Genomic DNA, 24,348 nt, shown 5'->3' with positions numbered 1-24,348 from the left:
AAACAGGCATTAAACACCTCAGCTTTCTTGATGTCATCAGTTATTAGCTCTCCTTCCCCACTGAACAGAGGATCTACATTTACCTTTGTTTTTCTCTTGCTCCTGATGCATTTAAAGACACTCTTCTTGCTGCCTTTTGATGTCCTTTGTTAGGTGTCACTCATTTTGTGCCTTAGATTTTCTAATTTTGTCCCTACATGCTTATGCTACTCTTTTGTACTCCTCCATAGCAATTAGTCCATGTTTCCACTTTTTGTAGGATTTCCTTATGATTTTCAGGTAATTAAAGAGTTCCTGATGGAGCCATATTGGCATCTTACTATTCTTCCTATATTTCTTTTGCATCAGGATAGTTTGCAGTTGTGTCTTTTAATATTGTCTCCTTTAGAAACTGCCAGCTGTCCTCAATTTCTTTATCCCTTAAGTTTTCTTCCCATGGGACCTCACCTACCAGTTATCTGAGTTTGTTAAAATCTGCTTTTTCTGAACTCCATTTTCCTTATCTTGCTGCTCTCACTCCTTCCTTTCTTTAGAGTCATGAAATCTATCATGATGATAAAGCTCATTGCAACAGTTGTTGGCAGACAGTGGCTTCTTCTGCTATCTTTTCCCAGAAGTCTTTTACTTTTAAGACGCCCAAAAAGGAGTGTTGGGTGGAATAGTCCATCCTCTCATCATTTTGTCCACCAATAGGCCTAATTTCTGACACAACAACTTTGATTCATTGATTTCAGGTCCTCAACTCCTCTTGTACATGAGTCATAATCTTGACACAATCCTTGAGTGGTATCAGTGACACCCTTTCTGTGTGGACATATTCAGTCTTTCTGTCTCTTTTCCCATCAGCATTTTTTATTATAGGGTATTGTGGCATTTAATAAAGTTTCACTCAGTTTTTACTAAGTTGAACTGACAATTAAGGTACATTTGTAGGCCCAGTTATAACTACTGGCCCTTGCTTAGGAAGACAGTTGGTTCTGAGGTTTGTGCTGTAGGGTGGAGGTTATGTCTGTGGGGCTGTGTGGTGGAATGGGGGGAATGAGGTCTGTGTCTTGGGGGATCTGTGGGGCTGTGTGGTTGTATGGGGTCTGCTGGGGAGGTGGCTGTGCTGGGAGGATTATGGGTTCTGTGATGCAGGGCCTGGGTGCTGGCTGTTGTGCTGTTTCCAGCTCCCCTCTCTGTGTGACAGGTGCTGGAGGAGAAGCCATCAGGGCTGCTGGTCGCCTCCCTGCAGGCCAAGGACCCAGACGAGGGTGAGAACGGGACCATCTTCTACTCACTAGCAGGTAATGGGGGAAAGGGGCCCAGCGGTATGGCACCAGCACCTCCAGTCCCTTGCCTAGGGCTATGGTCCTGACCTCCCCACAAACACACATGCACACTCCCAGCATTCCCCAAGCCTGCCCCACACCATGTCTAACTTGCTCTGACCCATGCAACAGCATCTCCCCTTCTCTCCACAGGGGCTTGGGCCGAGCGCTTCACACTGCACACAGCCACGGGGGAGCTGCGTACAGCCACTGTGCTGTGCCGAACTGACCGGGCCGAGTACATCTTCACTGTGACGGCCAGTGACCGGGCCATGGAGCCCCGCAGTACAGCAGCCACTGTCCGCATCCAGGTACATGGCCCCCCAAACCCGCCCCCCCAGGGCTGTCATCCGCATCCAGGTACATGGGCCTCCCAAACCCGCCCCCCCAGGGCTGTCATCCGCATCCAGGTACATGGCCCCCCAAACCCGCCCCCCCCCAGGGCTGTCATCCGCATCCAGGTACATGGGCCTCCCAAACCCGCCCCCCCCAGGGCTGTCATCCGCATCCAGGTACGTGGCCCCCCAAACCCGCCCCCCCCCAGGGCTGTCATCCGCATCCAGGTACATGGGCCCCACAAATCTGCCTCCGCAGAGCTGTCATCCACACCCAGGTACATGGGCCCCCCTAACTTCTGCCTCCTTCCCCATGCCCACCATCTGCATCCAAGTTCATGAGCTCTCCAAGTCCCACCCCTGACCCCATAGCCATCATCTGCATATAGGTACAGGGACCTGTCACACTCTGGGGTACAAATCCAGACCAATGAGGGACTGTGTCACCACCGGCCCTGTAACCCTGGGCACCTCACAAAGCTTTGGTGTTGTAGCTCCCACACAAGCAGCCTAGCAGCATGCAGGTCACATCCCGATGAGTGTCTGTGTGCTAGATAGGGTTCAGCAGCTCTGACCCCAGCAGACTGTCTACAGTCCTGCTGCTTCACGCTAACTTCCACCAGCCTTGGTTACAATCAACAAGGTGACCCCAACACACTCCCAGCCCCGAATTTCCCCAAAGGTGTGTGCTCTGCAATGTCCAGCCCTCTCCTGGACAGTTGAGAGACATATGTGTTTATGGAGGGGATGGTATGATGGGATAGCCTAATTTTGGCAATTGATCTTTGATTATCAGCAGGTAAGTATGCCCAGTGGTCTGTGATGGGATGTTAGATGGGGTGGGATCTGAGTTACTACAGAGAATTCTTTCCTGGGTGCTGGCTGGTGAGTCTTGCCCACATGCTCAGGGTTTAATTGATCGCTATATTTGGGGTCGGGAAGGAATTTTCCTCCAGGGAAGATTGGCAGAGGCCCTGGAGGTTTTTTGCCTTCCTCTGCAGCATGGGGCACGGGTCACTTGCTGGAGGATTCTCTGCAGCTTGAGGCCTTCAGACCACAATTTGAGGACTTCAGTAACTCAGACATAGGTTAGGGGGTTGTTACAGGAGTGGGTGGGTGAGATTCTGTGGCCTGCGTTGTGCAGGAGGTCAGACTAGATGGTCATAATGGTCCCTTCTGACCTTAAAGTCTATGAGTCTATATGGTTTGTTTGTTCCTCTACAGACACAGCACACATCACAACTTATTAAATTGACTGAGTGTAAATACACCCAGCCCTTTAAACACGGCTCTGAGTTGGATTATGGTAAAAATGAAATAAATGTATTAACAAAATATACATAGGATTAAGTCAGTTCAAGTATAAGGAATGAAGATAGAAAGAGTTACAAGTAAAACCAAAACAAAATACACTTCTAAAAATCCTAAATTTAATCTAGAAAGGTACAATCTTTCTCTAAGCAGGTTTGTCCCCTGTATTCATTTCCCAGAGATTTCAAGCCCACCTTGGTTGAAGGACCCATCTTTCTTAGCTCATGAGAGCTCTGCTCCCTTGTGTCTGTCTTGTGATGGGTCCCTAAAATGGCTTTCTGGCCTTGTTTATATCTTCCAAAGTTTAATCACCTTTCTTCAGGAGGCAGGAAGCCCTCCTGTGTGTCCACCAGCAAGATGACCTCATGCTGTCCCTCCCTTCTTGTGGGCTTCCTCTCCCCGTCTGTGAATATGGCTTCCCTTATTTTGATTCTACCATGGTTAGGCCATGTCTACACTACAAAGTTATGCTGACTCAAGTTACGTTGGCATACCGCTGCGATTAGTACATCGCTTTACGTGTGCACGCTTAGCTTTTTGTGTTGTCAGTGCGCGTATTATTGCAGAGCGTGATGCACCATTGGTAGGTATCCCACTGTGCAACTTGCCACCATCCAATACATTGTCTTTTGGGAAGTTTTGGCAATGCATGGGGCCAAAATGAGTTGTGCTGGGTGACCAGGAACATGAGGTCAACTTTCCATTTTGCAACTGACTCCATCCTGTAACATTATCTGTATACCATAATTTTTGCGCCTTTTTTCAAAATCCCACAAACTCATGTGGCCCTCCTCAATCACTGTCTGTCATCTCTGACAGAAGCATGGAGCTTGCACAGCTCTGCGCTGTTGTCATGAGCATTGCAAGCACAGCGCGCATGATTCTGGAGTATTTGCAGAGCTGGAAGAAGAACTGAATGAGTGGGGAGGGAACATGACGATGTCTTGGAGGACAGATTGCCATGAGACATAGCGAGAACAAATTCCAGGTTGTTGTTGGTGCTCACGGTGCAGCTGCAGATGGTGGAGCACCACTTCTGGGCCTGAGAAAGAAGCATGATGGATGGGATCGCATCATAATGCAGGTTCTTCAAGTGCTTGCAAATATCGATTCCAATTAGGTGTGCGTGCGCTGTGTGCACGATTATCGGAGAATTTTTATCCTAGCAACACCCAGTGGGTCGGCTGTGGAGCCCCCTGGAGTGGCACCTTAATGGCGCTGGATATATACCCCAGCTGACCCAGTGCCCCCTCAGTTCCTTCTTCATGCCCATGATGGTCGTTGGAACTGTGGAGCACAGCATAGCTGTCCTCCACTCTCCCTAGCTTTTGCTTCCAGGTTTTAGATAGTTGTTATAGTTGTAGAGTTAGTATAGTGCAGTAGTTGTTATAGTTATAGTGTTAAGTTTGTAATTAGATTTAGCAGGTTGGAAGGGGTCCTCCCCCTTCCACCCTGCCTGCCGTCCGGGCTCATGCCCAAGGCTCCAGGTTTTAAACCATGTTCAGCCTGCTCAAAGCCTATGCCAACGGGAGACCCCCACGACTTTTGTTTGAAGTGTCTCGGGGAGTCTCACCAGGCCGACAACTGTAAGGCGTTCAGACCTCGAACCAAAAAGGAGCGGGACTTCAGGCTCAAGCAGCTCCTTATGGAGGCGGCCCTTAGCCCGGATCTCCCATCGGCACGCCAAGTTCCGGCATCGAGCACGTCGGTGCGCAGTGCCCTGGCGGCGGCTTCAGGTACTGCACCGTGGGTGGACTTAGATAGAGGCCTGTAGCACCGGACCTCTCCAGCACCGCGTCCAGTGCAAGTGACTCAGCGCTGTTCCCTGTCTCCAGGCCAGAAGAGACAGTGCAAGTCGGAGGTGACTGTCTCTCAGCAATAGGCGCCGGCACCTCCTTTGCCAACCTCAGAGTCACGTCTGGCACTGGAGCGACCGAGGGTATAAGTGCCGATATCGGCACCGTTGATTCCGGCACCGAGGGAGGGGCTGTTGAGTCTGGCACACACTGGCTCCCCGACCCGGATCGTGGTTCAGCATCAGTGGAAGCTGGGGCTCGAGACATTTGCAACAGCGAGAGACCTCATCGCCCTCACAGAGCCGGCACCAGCACAGACTACAGCACCGCCTCCGACTCGTGCGTAACAGTCTAGGGGCAAGCCAAACCTAATACGTCCACCATCTCCTAGCGTGGAAATACAGTACCGCTCCCGATCCCAGAGCAGGTCCCGATCCCGACGCCATTCGCAGTTCCCTCTCACGGTGCTGGTCGTACTCGTGGCTCCGGTCATACTCGTGGCACCGATCCGCCTCACGGCATGGCTCCGGGCCGCGATACCATCCGGACTCCCGAAGTCGCTCCTGGCACCAATATGAGTGCTGATTTCCTTCCCGGAGCTGATCCCGGCACCACTCCCGCAGGCGGTCATCATCGCAATCCAGATCTGGATCCTGGTACTGGCTCGGTCATCGACGTTGATCTCAATCCTGGTACCGCTCCCCAGCGCCTTGCCGGCACCGCTCTCCAGTGATCCAGTACTGGTCCGCAACGTGCCCCGGAGAGTCAACACAGACACGCTCTGCACCGCCTTGGCCCTTGTGCTCTGCCTCACGGTCATCGCAGTCCGAGGGGGCCTTGCTCTCAGCCTACCCCGCTCCAAGCCAAAGCGAGGGTAATGTGGGTCAACGGCAAGACAAAGACCAAGACCATAATCAGGAGCCTGCACAATGGTCCTTCTGGACCCCGTGGGCATACCACCGAGCCCAAGAGGTTCCGTCAGGGGCCTCCTGCTCAGCCCATTCAGAACCCCAGGTGCCAGAAGCCACCATAAGTCGTCGTCCTCCTTTGTGCCCTCCAAGGAGTAGCAGTACCTTTATACTCGCCCTCAGCCGTGTTCACTAGTGGTGTCCTCAGTGAACGACAGGGAACGGCATGGTCAGCAAGTGCCAACACCCAAATCAAAAGATGCCAAGGCCAAGGGTGGGCTTCGGCCCATCCTAGCTCTGCGTGGACTCAACAAATTCATGGTAAAATTGAAGTTCCACATGGTTTGACTAGGGACCATTATTCCTTCCCTGGATCCTGGAGACTGGTATTCCGCCCTCGACATGAAGGATGCGTACTTCCACATAGCGATTTACCTAGCACATAGACGCTTCCTTCGGTTTGTGGTCAATCACAAACACTACCAATTTGCTGTCCTTCCCTTCGGCCTGTCCACGGCTCCCAGGGTTTTCACCAAATGTATGGCCGTCGTGGCAGCCTACCTTGGTCGACAACGGATCCAAGTGTTTCCATATCTTGACAACTGGCTCATTTGGGGCCACACCAGGGACCAAGTACAATCCCACGTTGGACGAACCCTAAGCATGTTCTGCCAGCTGGGCCTCCTGCTCAACAATGAAAAGTTGACTCTGGAACCAACCCAGAGAATAGAGTTTATCGGGGCAGTCTTAGACTCCAGACTCGCCTGAGCCCTCCTACCGGACGAACGCTTTCAGTCAATGGCGAACATCATCAACAGCCTTCAGAACTTCCCAACTTCCACAGTAAAGACATGCCTCAGCCTTCTTGCTTCTTGCTTGCTTATATATACCTGCCCCAGGAAATTTCCACCACTTGCATCCGAAGAAGTGGGTATTCACCCACGAAAGCTCATGCTGCAAAAACATCTGTTAGTCTATAAGGTGCCACAGGATTCTTTGCTGCTTCTACAGAACCAGACTAACACGGCTACCCCTCTGATACTTGACAGAGGTGTAATAGGTACTGTGACATTCTATATCTTGGGGGAGTGCCCTGTAACCCCCATATTCCTCATTTATATAATTATGATCTTGCTTATAAAGCAGGCCGTGTGAGGTATCAGCAGAAATGTTATGATCTGCTGAAAGTCACACCATCCTAGCCACTATGGATGTAGAAGCCCTGTACACCAACATTCCACACAAAGATGGACTACAAGCCGTCAGGAATAGTATCCCCGATAATGTCATGGCAAACCTGGTGGCTGAACTTTGTGACTTTGTTCTCACCCACAACTATTTCAGATTTGGGGACAATTTATACCTTCAAGACAGCAGGACTGCTATGGGTACCCGCATGGCCCCACAGTATGCCAACATTTTTATGGCTGACTTAGAACAATGCTGCCTCAGCTCTCATCCCCAACACCCCTACTCTACTTGTGCTACATTGATGACATCTTCATCATCTGGACTCATGGGAAGGAGGCCATTGAGGAATTCCACCAGGATTTCAACAATTTCCATCCCACCATCAACCTTAGCCTGGACCAGTCCACACAAGAGATCTACTTCCTGGACACTACAATGCAAATAAGCAATGGTCACATAAACATCACCCTATACTGGAAACCTACTGACCACTATACTTACCTACATGCCTCCAGCTTCCATCCAGGCCACCATCACATGATCCATTGTCTACAGCCAAGCTCTAAGATACAGCCGCATTTGCTCCAGTCCCTCAAATAAATACAAACACCTACAGGATCTCTATCAATCATTCTTAAAACTACAATACCCACCTGGTGAAGTGAAGAAACAGATTGACAGAGCCAGAAGGCATCTACTACAAGACAGGCCTAACAAAGAAAGTAACAGAATGCCACTAGCCGTCACCTACAACCCCCAACTAAAACCTCTCCAATGCATCATCAAGGATCTACAACCTATCCTGAAGGACGATCCCTCACTCTCACAGACCTTGGGAGAAAGGCCAGTCCTCGCTTACAGACAGCCGCCAACCTGAAGCAAATACTCACCAACAACTACACACCACACAACAAAAACACTAACCCAGGAACCAAACCCTGCAACAAACCCTGGTGCCAACTCTGTCCGCATATCTATTCAAGGGAAGTGACCCCAGCTCCTTTACCCCACCTGTGGGAGTACTCATCTGTCAGGGTGCCAGCCTTTTGTTCTATTGCACATGCCAAAACCTTTTCCTATATGCCTTAGGCCTTAGGCCGCGGTAGGCAATAGGCAGACCGTGGGCCAAATCCGGCCTGCCAGGCACTTTTGAACAGACCGTGAAATCTTTGACCTGGACAAAAATAATTGATTACTTCTGCCTTCAGGGTTAGCTCAAACCTAAGCAATAAGATTCTTTTGAACTGTTCATAGTTCCCAGTCTCACTTCTGTTCAGTTGAATATAGGTGTCAATGGCTCTGGGACCCAGTAAAGGAGTGAGGCAACACATCCCCACTACTGCCCCACAGCTCCCCCCTCCCGCCTCACATCCCCACTACTGACCCCACAGCTCCCCCTTCCGCCTCACATCCCCATAGCTACTCCTCCTGCCTCACATCCCCACTACTGCCCCACAGGTCCCGCCTCACATCCCCGCTACTGCCCCCACAGGTCCCCACTACTGCCCCACAACTCCCCACTTCCACCTCACATCTCCACTACTGCCCCACAGCTCCCCCCTCCTGCCTCACAGGTCCCCCCTCCCGCCTCACATCCCCACTACTGCCTCACAACCTCCCCTCCCGCCTCACATCCTCACTGCTGCCCCACAGCTCCCCCCTCCCACCTCACCTCTTCCAATCCTGCAGGTCCCACTTTAGACTCTCACTCTCCTTTCCCTTCTCTCCACCTGCAGGTGCTGCCATCCTCCCGGGTGCTGCCACAGCCTGACGCCACAGTGGTTACACTGCACCTGGTAGAAGGAGTCAGACCCGGCTCAGTGATTGGCTCGGTGGCGCCGCCTGAGGCTTCTGCACAGGGGCATCTGACTTACACCCTCCTGGGAGGGGGTGGGGATGGCACTTTTGTGGTGGACAGCGTGACGGGGGAGATATACGTAGCGCGGGAGCTGGACTATGAGGTTGGGGCACAGCACACACTGCATGTCAGTGCCGAGGACACGCAGCACGGCTACCTTGCCAGCCGGCTGGTGCTGGTGCAGATCCAAGTGCAGGACTGTAATGACCAGGCACCTGCCTTTCCCGAGGACCCCATCACTATTGTGGTGCCCGAGAACACCCAGGCCGGCACATCCATCTTCACCTTCCAGGCCGTAGATGGAGACGGTGCTGGTCCCAACAGCCAGGTGTGCTACAGGCTGCTGCGCCAGGAGCCTCCTGGCTCCCACTTCCAGCTGGATGCCCACTCTGGGCTGCTGAGCCTCCAGCAGGGGCTGGACCGCGAGGCTGCCCCCTCCTTTTTGCTGGTGGTGGAGGCCACAGACCAGGCCCGCAACGTCAGCCAGCGCCGCTCTGCTGCCGTCACTGCCCGTGTCTTTGTGACAGATGAGAATGACAACGCACCCATCTTCCTCTCGCCAGCCACCGTTAGCATCATGGAGGACCAGCCCACTGGCTTTATGGTGCTGCATGTAGTGGCACGGGATGGGGATCTGGGCGAGAATGGGCGGGTGAGCTACACGCTGCAGGCAGGCAACGCTGAGGGCCGGTTCCACCTGAACCCCAGCACAGGTAAGAGGGGCCTATGGAGATGCTGGGGCTGTGGGGGAGGGGAGGGGAAGGGACACGGGAGACACAAGGGGGGAAGAGGTGATGGATGTGGGGGGTGGGAGGGGACACAGGAGACAGAAGGGGGGAAGGGGAAGAGGTGACGAATGTGGGGGGCTGGAGGGGACACGGGAGACACAAGGGGCAAAGGGGAAGAGGTGACGGATGTTGGGGAGGGGAAGGGACACAGGAGACAGAAGGGGAGAAGGGGAAGAGATGACGGATGTGGGGGGTTGGAGGGGACACGGGAGACACAAGGGGCGAAGGGGAAGAGGTGACGGATGTGGGGGAGGGGAAGGGACACGGGAGACACAAGGGGGGAAGGGAAAGAGGTGAGGGAGGTGGGGGATGGGAAGACAGGTAGACACAAGGGATAAGGAGAATCTGGGAGGCCTGGGTACTGAGTGGGAGGATGGGGGCAGTGGTGACAGTAGATTCTTGACCCAGCCTGGAGTGAGTAAGAGATTTCCCATGGGGCCCAAGAGGGAGGAGGTGCCCGACCACAGCATGAGGGACAGAAACAGGTAGATGCCAGCATGTGCAGGGAACGCTGGGTGTGGCTCCGCAGCCCAGGGTGTGGCGTTTGTAGTGCCGTGGGCCACCAAGCGTGGAGCCTGACCTCAGTGACCCTGACTCAGCCCAGCCGCCTGTGACTCCTCTATCCCAGGCTTAGCCTGTTCTGGTGTCTCCCCAGGTGCCCTCTCCATTGTGCGTGCTCTGAACCGTGAGGAGGTGTCTCAGCACAACCTGACAGTGGTGGCCATGGACCACGGCTTCCCGCGCCGCTCGTCCATGCAGCTGCTGACAGTGCTGGTGCTGGACGTTAATGATGAGGCACCTGCCTTCGAGAGGGCTGAGTATGAGGCCAGTGTCATGGAGAATCTGCCAGCGGGCAGCCCTGTGCTGCAGCTGCTGGCCACAGACTGCGACCTGGGTGAGAGCCTTGGGGCTGGAACAGGTGGCCCTGGGGGGAAAGGGGGTTGGCTGGGTCAATGCTGCGCCAAAGGAATTGGCCTGGGGCTGAAGAGAACGTGATCACCACAGGCCTTCTAGTATCCAGGGAGTCCCAGGGTCAGGCGCCTTTCCTGGGGGAGATAAGGGAGCCAATCCCTAAGCATTGAGGGGCATCTGAGAATGGAGCCCTGTCACACTAGACCCACACCAATCCATGTCACAATCACCTTTGCCCCCACAGTGTGGCCTTGGCCTGAGAGATGATTGGAATGTTGGTGTGGATGGGTACAGCTTGCTCAGGAAGGATAGACAGGGGAAAAAGGGAGGAGGTGCTGCCTTATATATTGTACACCCTTGGACTGAGGTGGAGTTGGACATAGGAGACAGAAGTGTGGAGAGTCTCTGGGTTAGGCTGAAAGGGGTAAAAAACAAAGGTGATGTCATGCTAGGAGTCTACTACAGGCCACCTAACCAGGTGGAAGAGGTGGATGAGGGTTTTTTTAAACAACTAACAAAATCATCCAAAGCCCAAGATTTGGTGGTGATGGGGGACTTCAACTATCCAGATATATGTTGGGAAAATAACACCGCGGGGCACAGACTATCCAATAAGTTCTTGGACTGCATTGCAGGCAACTTTTTATTTCAGAAGGTTGAAAAAGCTACTGGGGGGAAGCTGTTCTAGATTTGATTTTAACAAACTGGGAGAAACTCATTGAGAATTTCCAAGTGGAAGGCAGCTTGGGTGAAAGTGATCATGAAATCATAGAATTCACAATTCTAAGGAAGGGTAGAAGGGAGTACAGTAAAATAGAGACAATGGATTTCAGGAAGGTGGATTTTGGTAAGCTCAGAGAGTTGATAGGTAAGGTCCCATGGGAATCAAGACTGAGGGGAAAAACAACTGAGGAGAGTTGGCAGTTTTTCAAAGGGACACTATTAAGGGCCCAAAAGCAAGCTATTCCGCTGGGTAGGAAAGATAGAGAATGTGGCAAAAGACCAGCTTGGCTTAACCATGAGATCTTGCATGATCTAAAAAATAAAAAGGAGTCATATAAAAAATGGAAACTAGGACAAATTACAAAGGATGAATATAGGCAAACAACACAGGAATGCAAGGGCAAGATTAGAAAGGCAAAGGCACAAAATGAGCTCAAACTAACTACAGAAATAAAGAGAAACAAGAAGACTTTTCACCAATACATTAGAAGCAAGAGGAAGACCAAGGACAGAGTAGGCCCATTGCTCAGTGAGGAGGGAGAAACAGTAACAGGAAACTTGGAAATGGCAGAGATGCTCAATGACTTCTTTGTTTTGGTCTTCACTGAGAAGTCTGAAGGAATGCCTAACATAGTGAATGCTAATGGGAAGCGGGTAGGTTTGGAAGATAAAATAATTGGGTTTGTTTAGTTTGGAAAAGAGAAGACTGAATGGGGACATGATAGCAGTTTTCAGATATCTAAAAGGGTGTCATAAGGAGGAGGGAGAAAACTTGTTCATCTTAGCCTCTAAGGATAGAACAAGAAGCAATGGGCTTAAACTGCAGCAAGGGAGGTTTAGGTTGGACATTAGGAAAAAGTTCCTAACTGTCAGGGTGATTAAACACTGGAATAAACTGCCTAGGGAGGTTGGGTTAGGGTTAGGATAAATCTCTATCGGGGATGGTCCAGACAGTATTTGGTCCTGCCATGAGGGCAGCGGACTGGACTCAACCTCTCGAGGTCCCTTCCCGCCCTACAATCTATGAATGACTGTCACCAGGCAGCAATCCCTCCCCACTCTCTCCTCACCCCAAGCCTGGCCAGGTCCCCCTTAGCCTGGCCACAGCTGTCTCCTTTCCTCAGCCTTCCTGACATAGAATCATAGAATATCAGGGTTGGAAGGGACCTCAGGAGGTCATCTAGTTCAACCCCCTGCTCAAAGCAGGACCAATCCCCAACTAAATCATCCGAGCCAGGGTTTTGTCAAGCCTGACCTTAAAAACCTCTAAGGAAGGAGATTCCACCACCTCCCTAGGGAACCCATTCCAGTGCTTTACCACCCTCCTAGTGAAAAAGTTTTTCCTAATATCCAACCTAAACCTCCCTCCCCACTGCAACTTGAGACCATTACTCCTTGTTCTGTCATCAGGTACCACTGAGAACATTCTAGATCCATCCTCATTGGAACCCCCTTTCAGGTAGTTGAAAGCAGATATCAAATCCCCCCTCATTCTTCTCTTCTGCAGACTAAACAATCCCAATTCCCTCAGCCTCCCCTCATAAGTCATGTGCTCCAGCCTCCTAATCATTTTTGTTGCCCTCTGCTGGACTCTTTCCAATTTTTCCACATCCTTCTTGTAGTGTGGGTCCCAAAACTGGACACAGTACTCCAGATAAGGCCTCACCAATGTTGAATAGAGGGGAATTATCTTTTGGCCCAATCCTCTAATTTGTCTAGGTCCCTCTGTATCCTATCCCTACCCACCAGCATATCTATCCCTCCTCCCAGTTTAGTGTCATGTGGAAACTTGCTGAGGGAGCAGTCCACGCCATCCTCCAGATCATTAATGAAGATATGGAACAAAAATGGCCCCAGGACTGACCCTTGGGGCACTCCACTTGATACCGGCTGCCAACTAGACATGGAGCCATTGATCACTACCCGCTGAACCCAACGATCTAGCCAGCTTTCTATCCACCTTATAGTCCATTCATCCAGCCCATACTTCTCTAACTTGCTGGCAAGAATACTGTGGGAGACCGTATCAAAAGCTTTGCTAAAGTCAAGGAATAACACATCCAGTGTTTTCCCCTCATCCACAGACCCAGTTATCTCCTCATAGAAAGCAATTAGGTTAGTCAGGTATGACTTGCCCTTGGGGAATCCATGCTGACTGTTCCTCATCACTTTCCTCTCCTCTAAGTGCTTCAGAATGGATTCCTTGAGGACCTGTTTCATGATTTTTCCAGGGACTGAGATGAGGCTGACTGTCCTGTAGTTCCCTGGATCCTCCTCCTTACCTTTTTTAAAGATGGGCACTACATTAGCCTTTTTCCAGTCATCTGGGACCTCCCCCGATTGCTAGGAGTTTTCAAAGATAATGGCCAATGGCTCTGCAATTACATCCACCAACTCCTTTAGCACCCTCGGATGCAGCGCATCCATCCCCATGGACTTGTGCTTGTCCAGCTTTTCTAAATAGTCCTGAACCACTTCTTTCTCCACAGAGGGCTGGTCACCTTCTCCCCATACTGTGCTGCCCAGTGCAGTAGTCTGGGAACTGACCTTGTTTGTGAAGACAGAGGCAAAAAAAACATTGAGTACATTAGCTTTTTCCACATCCTCTGTCACTAGGTTGCCTCCTCCGTTCAGTGAGGGGCCCACACTTTCCTTGACTTTCTTCTTGTTGCTAACATACCCGAAGAAACCCTTCTTGTTACTCTTAACATCTCTTGCTAGCTGCTACTCCAAGTGTGATTTGGCCTTCCTGATTTCACTCTTGCATGCCTGAGCAAAATTTTTATACTCTTCCCTGGTCATTTGTCCAATCTTCCACTTCTTGTAAGCTTCTTTTTCGTGTTTATGATCAGCAAGGATTTCACTGTTAAGCCAAGCTGTTCGCCTGCGATATTTTCATCTCCACTTCTGCCTCTTCCCTCGTGCCTTTAGGGGTCTTTCCCCACCGAACCCCCACACTGTTTCTTTGTGAGGAAAGGGAAGGGAGCATGGCCTGGGGCGGGTGGGAGGAGGTGCAGTGGGTGCAGAGGCCTGGAGTGGGGGGGAGTGGAAAGAGGGCCTGATCCTGGGACCATTGCAGGAGCTGTCTGCACCTTCCCCTTCAGACCAGAGGTTTCTCCTTGCAGGGGCCAATGGGCATGTATCATATGGGGGCCTCTCTGGGGGTCCCTTCTCCATCCACCCACAGACTGGGCTTGTTACCACCATGCACTCCCTGGACCGGGAGAGGCGGGAGCAGCACGTGCTAACAGGTATGGCCAGACCTGGGGGTTGGGCACGGGAGGGGAAGGTGCTCTATGGGAAGCAGAGAGTGGCAGTAAGGGAAACAGGGACTAAGGGGCGGAAGTGGGAGGGGGCCCAGCTGGGCTCCCAGCTGGCATGGAAATCAGTATGTTTGCTGGAGAAAGGAGGCGTATTGTGTGGGGCAGAGAAAGGGAGTGAGGAATGTTCAGGTTTTGGTGTTAGAGTGTTGGGTGGGTGAGGCAGGAAGGGAGAGGGACAGGAGAGTGGAGGGCACCCAGATTGGGCACAGGGTGCGGGCTGGGGGAGACGGGGCATGGTGGAGCTGCTACTTGCAGGCGTTGGTTGTGGTCCCCCTGGGTGGCACCTAGGGTCTCCAGGACCCCCCTCTCTCTTCCCACAGTCTATGCCCGGGATGGTGGCCTGCCCTCCAACCTGGCCAAAGTGACAGTGCGGATCTTAGTGGGAGATGAAAACGACCATGCTCCGCGCTTCGAGAGCAAGTCCTGCTCCTTGGAGGTGCCCGAGAACCAGAGCCGCGTGGCGCTCTACACCCTGCGGGCCACAGACTTGGATGCGGGCGAGAACGGGCGCCTGGAGTACCATGTTATGGGTGAGGGCCCTGGGGCACATGGCTCACGCTGTGCTGGTGCTCCCCCTTCCGACCCCAGCAGGGGTCCTTCTCTGAGATCATTGGCATGAGCATTAATGCCCCGTCTGCCATGTGTGCTGCAGCCCCTGGGGCACAGGGTACAATCCACACCAGGCTCTTGACTGCTGCCTCTCCAAGGGTGCCTCCAGGCTAGAGTGTGCCTCCAGGGCTGTGAACATTGGTTGCAGTTGCTCCTCCTGGAGTCTCCCCAGTCCCCTCCTATCTGTACCTGCTGAGTCTGTATCAGGGGGTCGGGCTGAGGTTTGCACACAGCTCTGTGGTGAGGTGTCTGCAGCACCAGCCATCTGGTCCAGGTCAGAGCCCTGCAGCTGGTTCCGGTGCCGCACTGGGGGAGTGTTTGCCACTGAGGTGGTGCCAGTTGTGGGCCATTTGCTGTGTAATTCAGAGGGGAGAGACCCCGTCCTGTTTGCCCCATGGGTCCTTGCCTACAGGGGTCTGTCTGCAGAGCTACAGGGCACCATATCAGGGAAGGTCCATCATTCCCATCCCCCTCCCATTGGGCAGTATCAGGAAGTGTCCCTTGCTCCCACACCCCCTCTGAGCCATATCGGGAGGGTCCCTTGCTCCCCCAGCCCATATCAGGGAGGTTCTCTTATTCCAATCTCTTCTCTCCCAGATGGAGACCCTGCCCAGGATTTCATCCTGGACCCTGCTTCTGGTGTGTTCTCCACCTCGCGCAGCCTGGACCGAGAGCTGGTGGCCTCTTACCGGCTGACTGTGGTGGCACGAGACCACGGCACACCCCAGCGCAGTGCCACCATGTCTCTGAGTGTGCGGGTGCTGGACCTTAATGACAATGCACCACGCTTTGCACAGGCAGCCTACACTGTGGAGGTGCCTGAGGACCTGCCCGTTGGGGCACTGGTCCTGCAGCTGGTGGCACTGGACCCAGATGAGGGCACCAATGGGCAGGTCTCCTACTACCTGGGCAATGAGTCGCTGGGCATGTTCCAGGTGGAACCGCAGAGCGGGCGCATCACCAGTGCCCAGGCCCTGGACCGTGAGCGCCGCCCCACTTACAGCTTCCTGGCCAAAGCCGTGGACTCGGCACCCTGGGAGCCCAAGAGTGCAGCCGTGCGTGTCACGGTCACCGTGCGAGACGTCAACGACCATGCGCCTGCCTTCCTGCACAGCCCACTCTCCGTCAATCTCTCCCGCCACACGCCACCTAAGCAGGTGGTGGCCACTATGCGGGCTGAGGACAAAGATGCAGGTGCCAATGCCTCCATCCTGTACCGGTTTGCCACACCCAATCCCAGCTTCGCCATCAATTCCTACACTGGCGCCATCCAGTTGCTGCAGCCCCTAGGCTCTCTCAGCCAGCGCCAGCGCACCCTCTTCATCCTGGCCACTGACTTGGGCCAACCAGCCCTCTCCTCCACTGGTGTGGTGGTGATCTACCTGCAGGAAGAGAGCTACCGGGGCGTGCGCTTCCCCCGCAGCACCAGAGACGTGGCCATACCTGAGAATGCCGTCACAGGTACTCCCACCAGCCAGACAGGGCACAGGGTGAACAGTGTGGGGCTGGGCAGGGAATGGCCAGAATCAAGGGATAGGAACTGGGTGCTAGGGATAATAGGAAACAGCCGGGTGCTGGGGATAGGAACTGGGTGCCCAGAGGTAACAGGGACTGGCCAGGCATTGGACATTGGAGCTGGGTGCCTGGGGAGCTGTTTGGCGGCATGCTGAGATGGAGGGGGAGAAGCGGGAACATGGCGCGCTCAGGGGAGGAGGTGGGGCTGGGGCGGGGATTTGGGGAAGGAATTGGAATAGGGGCAGGGAGGGGGCGGAGTTATGGCAGGGACTTTGGGGAAGGGGTTGGAATGAGGGCAGGGCAGGGGTGGAGTCGGGGCAGGGCCAGGGGCAGAGGAGGGGTCAAGCACCCACCAATGGGAGCAGAAGTCAGCACCTTTGGTCAAGGCCCAGACTGGCAGGTGACGCCCACACCTATATCTCTTAGCCTGCCCTGGAAGCAAACAGTCCATTTCCACCCCACTGGGTAACAATGCAGCATATAGGAGAAACTGAGGCACACATAGAATTCATAAAAATATTACCAAAAATTGCCACTGTCACATCCCTTCTCCATTTGAGCCTGCACTGAGCAGGGTCACTTTAACAAGTGACCTAGGGAAGTTCAGGTACCCTGCTTTGTGACAAGATTTCAGCTATACCATTTTCACTCCTATTAACATGAATCACTTCCATGTCATAATCTTGGAGGGTCAAACTCCAGCTTAGAAATTTGGCATTAAACTCATTTCATGCAGCCACTTCAGAGCAGGGCCGCCCAGAGAATTCCGGGGGCCCGGGGTCTTCGGCGGCGGGGGGCCCCCGCTCAGGGGCGGCTCTAGACCCCAGCGCGCCGAAGACCTGGGGGGCGGCATTTGGCTCCGGTTGAGCTCCCGCAGGCATGACTGCGGCAGGTCGACCGGAGCCCGGGACGAGTGACTGCGGCGGGTGCCGTGGTCCCGCGGCTCCGCTTGACCTCCCGCAGTCATGCCTGCGGGAGGTCCAGCCGAGCCGCGGGACGAGCGCCCCCTCCGCAGTCATGCCTGCGGCAGGTCCACTCGTCCCGGGCTCCGCTTGACCTGCCGCAGTCATGCCTGCGGGAGCTCAACCGGAACCGCAGGGGCCCCAGAAAACACTCGTGGGGGCCCCTGCAGGACGCGGGGCCTGGGGCAAATTGCCCCTCTTGCCCCCCCCTCTGGGCGGCCCTGCTTCAGAGAGGAGTGGTCAGTATACACAGTAAAGCGCCACCTGAAAAGATGGCTTCTTAAGAGCCTACACAATGGCCAGGCTTTCTTTCTCTATTGTAGCATAGTTCTTCGAGTGATTGCTCATATCCATTCCAGTTAGGTGTGCGCGCGCCGCGTGCACGTTCGTCGGAAGACTTTTACCCTAGCAACACTCGGTGGGTCGGCTGGGCACCCCCTGGAGTGGCGCCACTATGGCACCGGATATATACCCCAGCCGACCCATCCACCCCTCAGTTCCTTCTTACCGCCCGTGTCGGTCGTTGGAACAGTGGAGCGCGGCTTAGCTGACCTCCACTTCCCTAGCTTACTCATAGTTTCTCGTTCGTTATTGTGTACATAGTTGTAATTCTTTAGATATAGGTATAGATATAGATATATAGATAGATAGTCATATTTACTTGTTTAATAGTATTGTTAGTGTAGTAATAGTTAGAGGGGTTCGAGGATTAGCCCCTTCCCCACAACTTTAAAAGGCCCATACCAGGCAGCTTAGAGTTTATTCTTCTGCATTAGGATAAGAACCATCACCTTGTCTCCTGTGCTCTACAAGTGGGCATGTGCTAACTGGTCATACCAGACTTTCTGTTTTCCTTGGGCCTGGCTATGTTCTCTGTGGCAAAACCCATAAGATCAGTGAGCCTTTCTCAAAAGGACAGCACATAGTCCACCACTGGTTCCCCTTTGAGGGAGGCCTTCCCCTCTCACTTGTCCCTCATCATGTCCAGTGGTCCCCTCACTCTCCGCCCACACAGCAATTCAAAAAGGGAGACCCCTGTAGATTTGTGGGGCGCTTCCCTATAAGCAAACAGCAAGCACTTATCCCAGTCCTGCAGATGCTGGTCCATAAAAGTCCTCAGCACTATCTTCAGGATCCTATTAAACATCGCCACCAGCCTGTTGGACTGAGGGTGATGTGCAGAGGCCCAGGTGTGCTGGACCCCCAGTTTCTCCCACAAGCACTGGAGCCTAGCTGACATGAAATTGGACCCCTGGTCTGTAAAGACCTCCCAGGTGAACCCCACTCTGCTAAAGATGGTCAGCAGCACGTCTGCCTCAATGGAGGACGGAGCCACCGCCTCTGGGTAGCAGGTAGCACAATCTACCACCGTCAGAATGTATTTCTTCCCTGCCCAGGTTGCCTTGCTGAGGGGCCCTACTGTGTCCATGGCCACCTTCTGAAAAGGTTCCCTTATGATGGGCAATGGTCTCAGCACTGTTGATGCTTAGCCCCATCCTCTGGCAGGGGTCACAGGACCTGCAGTACTATTTGACTGTGTCAAAGACTCCGGGCCAGTAAAAGTTCTGCAGTAGCCTTTGCCAGGTGTGCTGTGTCCCCTGATGTCCTGAGAGGATATCGTGGGCCAGGTACGATAGTTTGCAGTGGTACTTCTGGGGAATCACCAACTGCCTCCTGATCACCCCCAAGGTTCAATTTTCCCAGTGGGAACTGATTCCTGGCACAGGAATCCTTTCTCCCACAGGAATCTGTCCCTGCCATTCTCCTTAACAGGTTTTACACTGCTGTGGTCAGCCGTGGCCCTCAGCTTCTCCAAGGAGGGATCCTTCTGCAGTTCAGTCTGAAATTCAGCTCCTGGGGTAGTGAGTGTGACCTGTCCCTCTTTGCTGGTAGGGGCTGGAGTCGCAGCAACCTTTGGCTGTGCCTCGGTTTCTAGTCTAACCTCCTTAATAGTGATGACCCTAGATGACCCTTGTGGTCCCTTCTAATCCCATGGTTCTATGTTCCTCTCTTCAGGACAAAGTCTCGGGCTCAGCCCCATCCCAGGGACCGTATTTCCCCCAAGGTGGAGGCTCATTAGCCACGTGCTTGGTAGTCCAGGACCCTGGGTCGGGGTGGTGCGCTCTGGCTCTAGAAAGAACCAGGGAGCAATCTGCATCATCCGACCAATCATCCAGATCATTTCCCATCAGCACCTCCACTGGTAGATGATCCTGGGCCCCAGCCTCTTTGTACTAGCACCCTGTGACGGAGCGATTCTGGCGGGACCCAACTGAGAGTGCCAAATCAGGACCAATTGCTCAAACAGGGCAGTTACAGCCCTAGGCTGGGGTTTTTCCACCTCTAAGGCAAACCAAACCAGCCAGACAAAAAGGACTTTGGTCTCACCCCACTGGCTAACCACAAGTCACACAAGCAATTTCCTTAGACACTCCAGTCTCCCAGTATCACCACCAGTGCACTCGTCCTGGGGATGAATGGCTATGAAAACCAACACCCCAATAAAAGGAAAAGGTTCTCTCGATCCCAAAGGACCAAGCCCCAGACCCAGGTCAATATACACATCAGATCTTACCCACAAATCACGCTGTTGCCAATCCTTTAGAATCTAAAATCTAAAGGTTTATTTACAAAGGGAAAAAGGTAGAGATGAGAGGTAGAATTGGTTAAATGGAATCAATTACATACAGTAATGGCAAAGTTCTTAGTTCAGGCTTGCAGCAGTGATGGAGTAAACTGCAGGTTCAAATTAAGTCTCTGGAATACATCCCCCGCTGGGATGGGTCATTCAGTCCCTTGTGTAGAGCTTCAGTTTGTAGCAAAGTCCCTCCAGAGGTCAGAAGCAGGATTGAAGACAAGATGGAGATGATGCATCAGCCTTATATAGACTTTTCCAGGTGTAAGAATCTCTTTGTCCTCACTGTGGAAAATTACAGCAAAATGGAGTCTGCAGTCACATGGACAAGTCTCTGCATATTTTGCTGAGTCACAAGGCGTGTCTGCCTTCTCTCCATGGGTCAATTGTGTAGCTGATGGTCCTTAATGGGCCATCAAGCCAGCTAGGCAGGGCTAACACCAGCTTGTCTGGGATATTTCCCAGAAGCAGAGCATAATACAAAATACAGACAGTACAGAGCCAATACTTATAACTTCAACTACAAAATGATACACAGACATACAGACAGCATAATCATAACCAGCAACCCAGAACCTGGTCTTAGACACCTTATATGACCCCCTTTACTTAAGATTTGGTGCCATTACAGGACCTTGGTTGCAACCCATGTTCTATATGGTCCCAATTTATATCAATAACGTCACACACCCCCATTTCAGGGATATCTTTATTACAGCACCTCACTGTGTCTGAACACACCTCCTCATCGCCAGCTATTCATTGAGCACAAACTGATCCAGGACCACCACATTGGGCTATGCCAGAGTCACCTCAGCACCTGTGTCCTGGTAGCCCTGGGCCCTCCTCCCATCCACCTCTCTAGGGATGATATGGTGATGGCTGCCTGCCCTGTGAGTTAGATACACTAGGACGTGTGTGTTGACAGCAGAGGCCTGAACATCGCACTCCGTAGATGGGCTGACCTGGAGGCCTCCTCCCCCTGGGCTACAAGTACACTGTCAGCCCCACCAGCCTGAGTATCTGGCTTTCCTTCCAGCTGGGCTTGCCCCAGGTTAGCACTTCGAAGGCTCCGTTGGGCTACTATTTCATTAACCCTTGGCAGTTTTGCCCACGTATGCTCTGTTTTCCAACAAACATTACATTTCAGGGCCTGAGCTCACATGGAGAGGGCTACCACATCAGCCATCACCACACTTTAGATTTACTCATGTCCCACTTCTGGAGCACCCCTGTGTGACCCCCTCTTTGGGTCCCAGACCTGGGCCAATCCCTTTGGGTCTCTTTTCATACCCAGGCATTCTGTCAACAAATTCATCTGCCAACCAGCCTGCCCTGCACAGATCCTTAGGCTTCCTGTCCACTACCCATATTTTCAGCTCGTGAGTACAGATCTCTCAGAGTTGTTCCACCCCAACAAGTTTGTACAAATCATCCAGTATAGCAACACCTGCGCCTTATCCCATTACTGGAGAGATTCTCCCAGCAGGGTGGTGGCAACCATATATGTCACACCCTGAGTCTTTTACACCCAAAACCTTTTCCTGTGAGCCTCAGGTGTCAATTGAACTTAAGCGTCTCTCACCTGGAGTCTGATGAAGGAGGTCAGATGGAGAGACACACAGCTTGAACAAATATCAGAGGGGTAGCTGTGTTAGTCTGGATCTGTAAAAAGCGACAAAGAATCCTGTGGTACCTTGTAGACTAACAGAAGTATTGGAGCCTAAGCTTTGTGGGTGAATATGTGAATACGCATGCATCTGACGAAGTGGGTATTCATCCACGAAAGCTTATGCTCTAATACTTCTGTTAGTCTATAAGGTGCCACGGGATCCTTTGTAGCTTGAACAAAGGGATTCACTACAGCTTGGCTGGGTGCTGGGCTGACCAGGATGGTCTGTGCTTTAATCTTCATTTCTCTGGATTTAGAAGGGCTTCCTGTGCTGTGTGACACTGACTAATAAATCCAACTGCTGTGACAACGCTGTCTGAGTGTCCATGCGAGTGCTTGGTGGGGTGCATTAATCCCTGCAGTGTGGACAAGTCTCTAGCAGGAGTCTGTCTCAGTGAGACGTGCTGAACAGAGCTCATGCTGTGAAATAGGAGCGCTGTAGCCCCAGAAGGCCAGTCTAAGGAGGTAGTGAGGCTGCATGGCTAACCCTGGAGGAAGAGTGAGACTCCTGAGGAGAGGGGTCTGGCACACTAAAGGGCATCAGTATTGAGGAACTGTGGGATGCTAGGGGCACATGGGGCAACCAAGAACAGCAGGGTTCTAGAAGTGGGGCACAGGGGCCTTCTGGGGATGGGAACATGGGGCATTGGGGTAACTAGGAACAAGGGGGGCTGGGTACAGGGTCACAGGGTACTGGGGTAGCTGGAAACAATGAGATGCTGGAGACAGGGACGGGGCACTGGGGTAGTTGCGGAGGGGACACAGGACACCAGAGTAACTGGGAAAAGTGGGGGGCTAGGGGCAGGGACACAGGTTATCACACTAGCCCTGGACTTGGGAGACCTGGTTTCAGTTCCTTGCCCAAGATCACATGGGAATCCTATGATCAAGCAAGTCCCATGAACCAGGCCAGGCCTCCATTCCTATCTGTGCAGGGATGCTAGGGGCAGATTTGGATTGTTGGAGCACAAATGTCCCAGGCAGCTCAGTGGAGCTCTAGGGACATAACTGGGGCAACAGTAGGGTCAGAGGGGGTTTGTGATGGGTTACCCCCACACACACTCCGGGATGCCACCTGATGTACTGGGGTCCCACTGAGCCCACCCGTACCACCAGCCTGGGCTCCCTCACCCTGTCCTACAGTGCCAGGCCCTCAAGCCTTCTCCAGCACACACACTGGTAGGGACACACCCAACTGCAGAGAGACACAGACACTGAGATTAGCTCTGCGTGGGAAAACTCAGCTCAGGGATTGCCCCGCACTCAAGTGCACACCCCCTCTGGAGTGTAAACCCAAAATTGTATTGTCTTGTGCCGCACAGAGAATTGTACAGTGCAAGCTCATGAAATCCGCCCCCTCCCTCAATGTGGAGGAAGATGTGCACAGCTTCCCCAAAAGTTATGAATCTCACAAACTGGGTTTTAGAAAACAAAACAAGTTTATTAACTAGAAAGGATAGATTTTAAGTGATTATAAGAGATAGCAAACAGATCAAAGTAGATTACGGAGCAAATAAAGCAAACACACAAACTAAGCTTAACACGCTAAAGAAACTGGCTACAAGTAGTAATTTCTCACCCTAAATGTTGTTTTAAGCAGGTTGCAGAGGTTCTTGAAGACAAACTTCTTTTGCTTGCAGCTTAGAATTCCAGATATTCCTTTTACAAGCCAAACACCTTCTAGCCCAGGTGCAATTCTTCCCCAGTTCAGTCTTAGGTGTTTTAGCAGGGATTCAGTGAAGAACCAACCCCTGATTAACTCACTCCCCAGCATTAAATAGGATTTATATATAGCGGGAATCCTTTGTTTCCCAGTTTGATCCCCACCCCCTAGTAATGGAAAAATACCAGCAGTCCAAGATGGTGTCAAGTACCAGGTGACATGATCCTGCAGTGTCAAAGCAGTATCCCAGCAGCTTCTCAGGAAGGTGGGAGATTAGCATCTTCAAAGACCTATTGTTCTTCTTCAAGTGATTGCTCCTATGCATTCCAGTTAGGTGTGTGCACGCCACGTGCACGGCTCGTCGGAAGCTTTTTACCCTAGCAACACTCGGCGGGTCAGCTGGGCGCCCCCTGGAGTGGCGCCGCTATAGCGCCGAATATATACCCCAGCCGACCCGTCCGCTCCTCAGTTCCTTCTTACCGCCCGTGATGGTTGTTGGAACAGTGGAGTGCTACTTTGACCTCCACAGCCCTAGCGTTTCTCGGATTTGTTTGTTGTAAATTTTGTATATAGTTCTTAAATTAGTTAGATTAGTTCATTAGATAGTTGGTTAGGGGAAATTGGGGGGCCTAGCCCTTCTTTTCCCGCTCCGGTGCGGGCTCATACCCAAGGCACCGGGATTTAAGCCCTGCTCGGACTGTCAGCGGCCCATGCCGATAGGAGACCCTCACGCCTCCTGCCTGCGGTGCTTGGGAGAGTCCCATCGTGCAGATAAGTGCCCTATTTGCAAGATGATCAACGCCGAAAAGTCCACCTTAGCTCCAACGCAAAGGGTGG

General features: G+C 52.6%; 1 protein-coding gene across 3 annotated transcripts in view; it reads left to right on the top strand.

The window, feature by feature from the left end:
* DCHS1 (dachsous cadherin-related 1) overlaps positions 1 to 24,348 on the top strand; it is a 158,817-nt gene that overhangs the window by 89,664 nt on the left and 44,805 nt on the right. For all 3 annotated transcript variants that reach the window (XM_045025235.1, XM_045025224.1, XM_045025245.1), the window contains 7 exons: positions 1,190 to 1,286; positions 1,464 to 1,621; positions 8,588 to 9,422; positions 10,153 to 10,392; positions 14,258 to 14,383; positions 14,776 to 14,985; positions 15,662 to 16,525. In XM_045025235.1, coding sequence (XP_044881170.1) covers positions 1,190 to 1,286; positions 1,464 to 1,621; positions 8,588 to 9,422; positions 10,153 to 10,392; positions 14,258 to 14,383; positions 14,776 to 14,985; positions 15,662 to 16,525 — 2,530 coding nt within the window. The remainder of the gene's footprint in view (positions 1 to 1,189; positions 1,287 to 1,463; positions 1,622 to 8,587; positions 9,423 to 10,152; positions 10,393 to 14,257; positions 14,384 to 14,775; positions 14,986 to 15,661; positions 16,526 to 24,348) is intronic.

Source organism: Mauremys mutica, chromosome 1 (assembly GCF_020497125.1).
Source record: "Mauremys mutica isolate MM-2020 ecotype Southern chromosome 1, ASM2049712v1, whole genome shotgun sequence".
Taxonomy (NCBI): domain Eukaryota; kingdom Metazoa; phylum Chordata; order Testudines; family Geoemydidae; genus Mauremys; species Mauremys mutica.
This window is presented reverse-complemented; position numbering and strand designations above follow the sequence as displayed.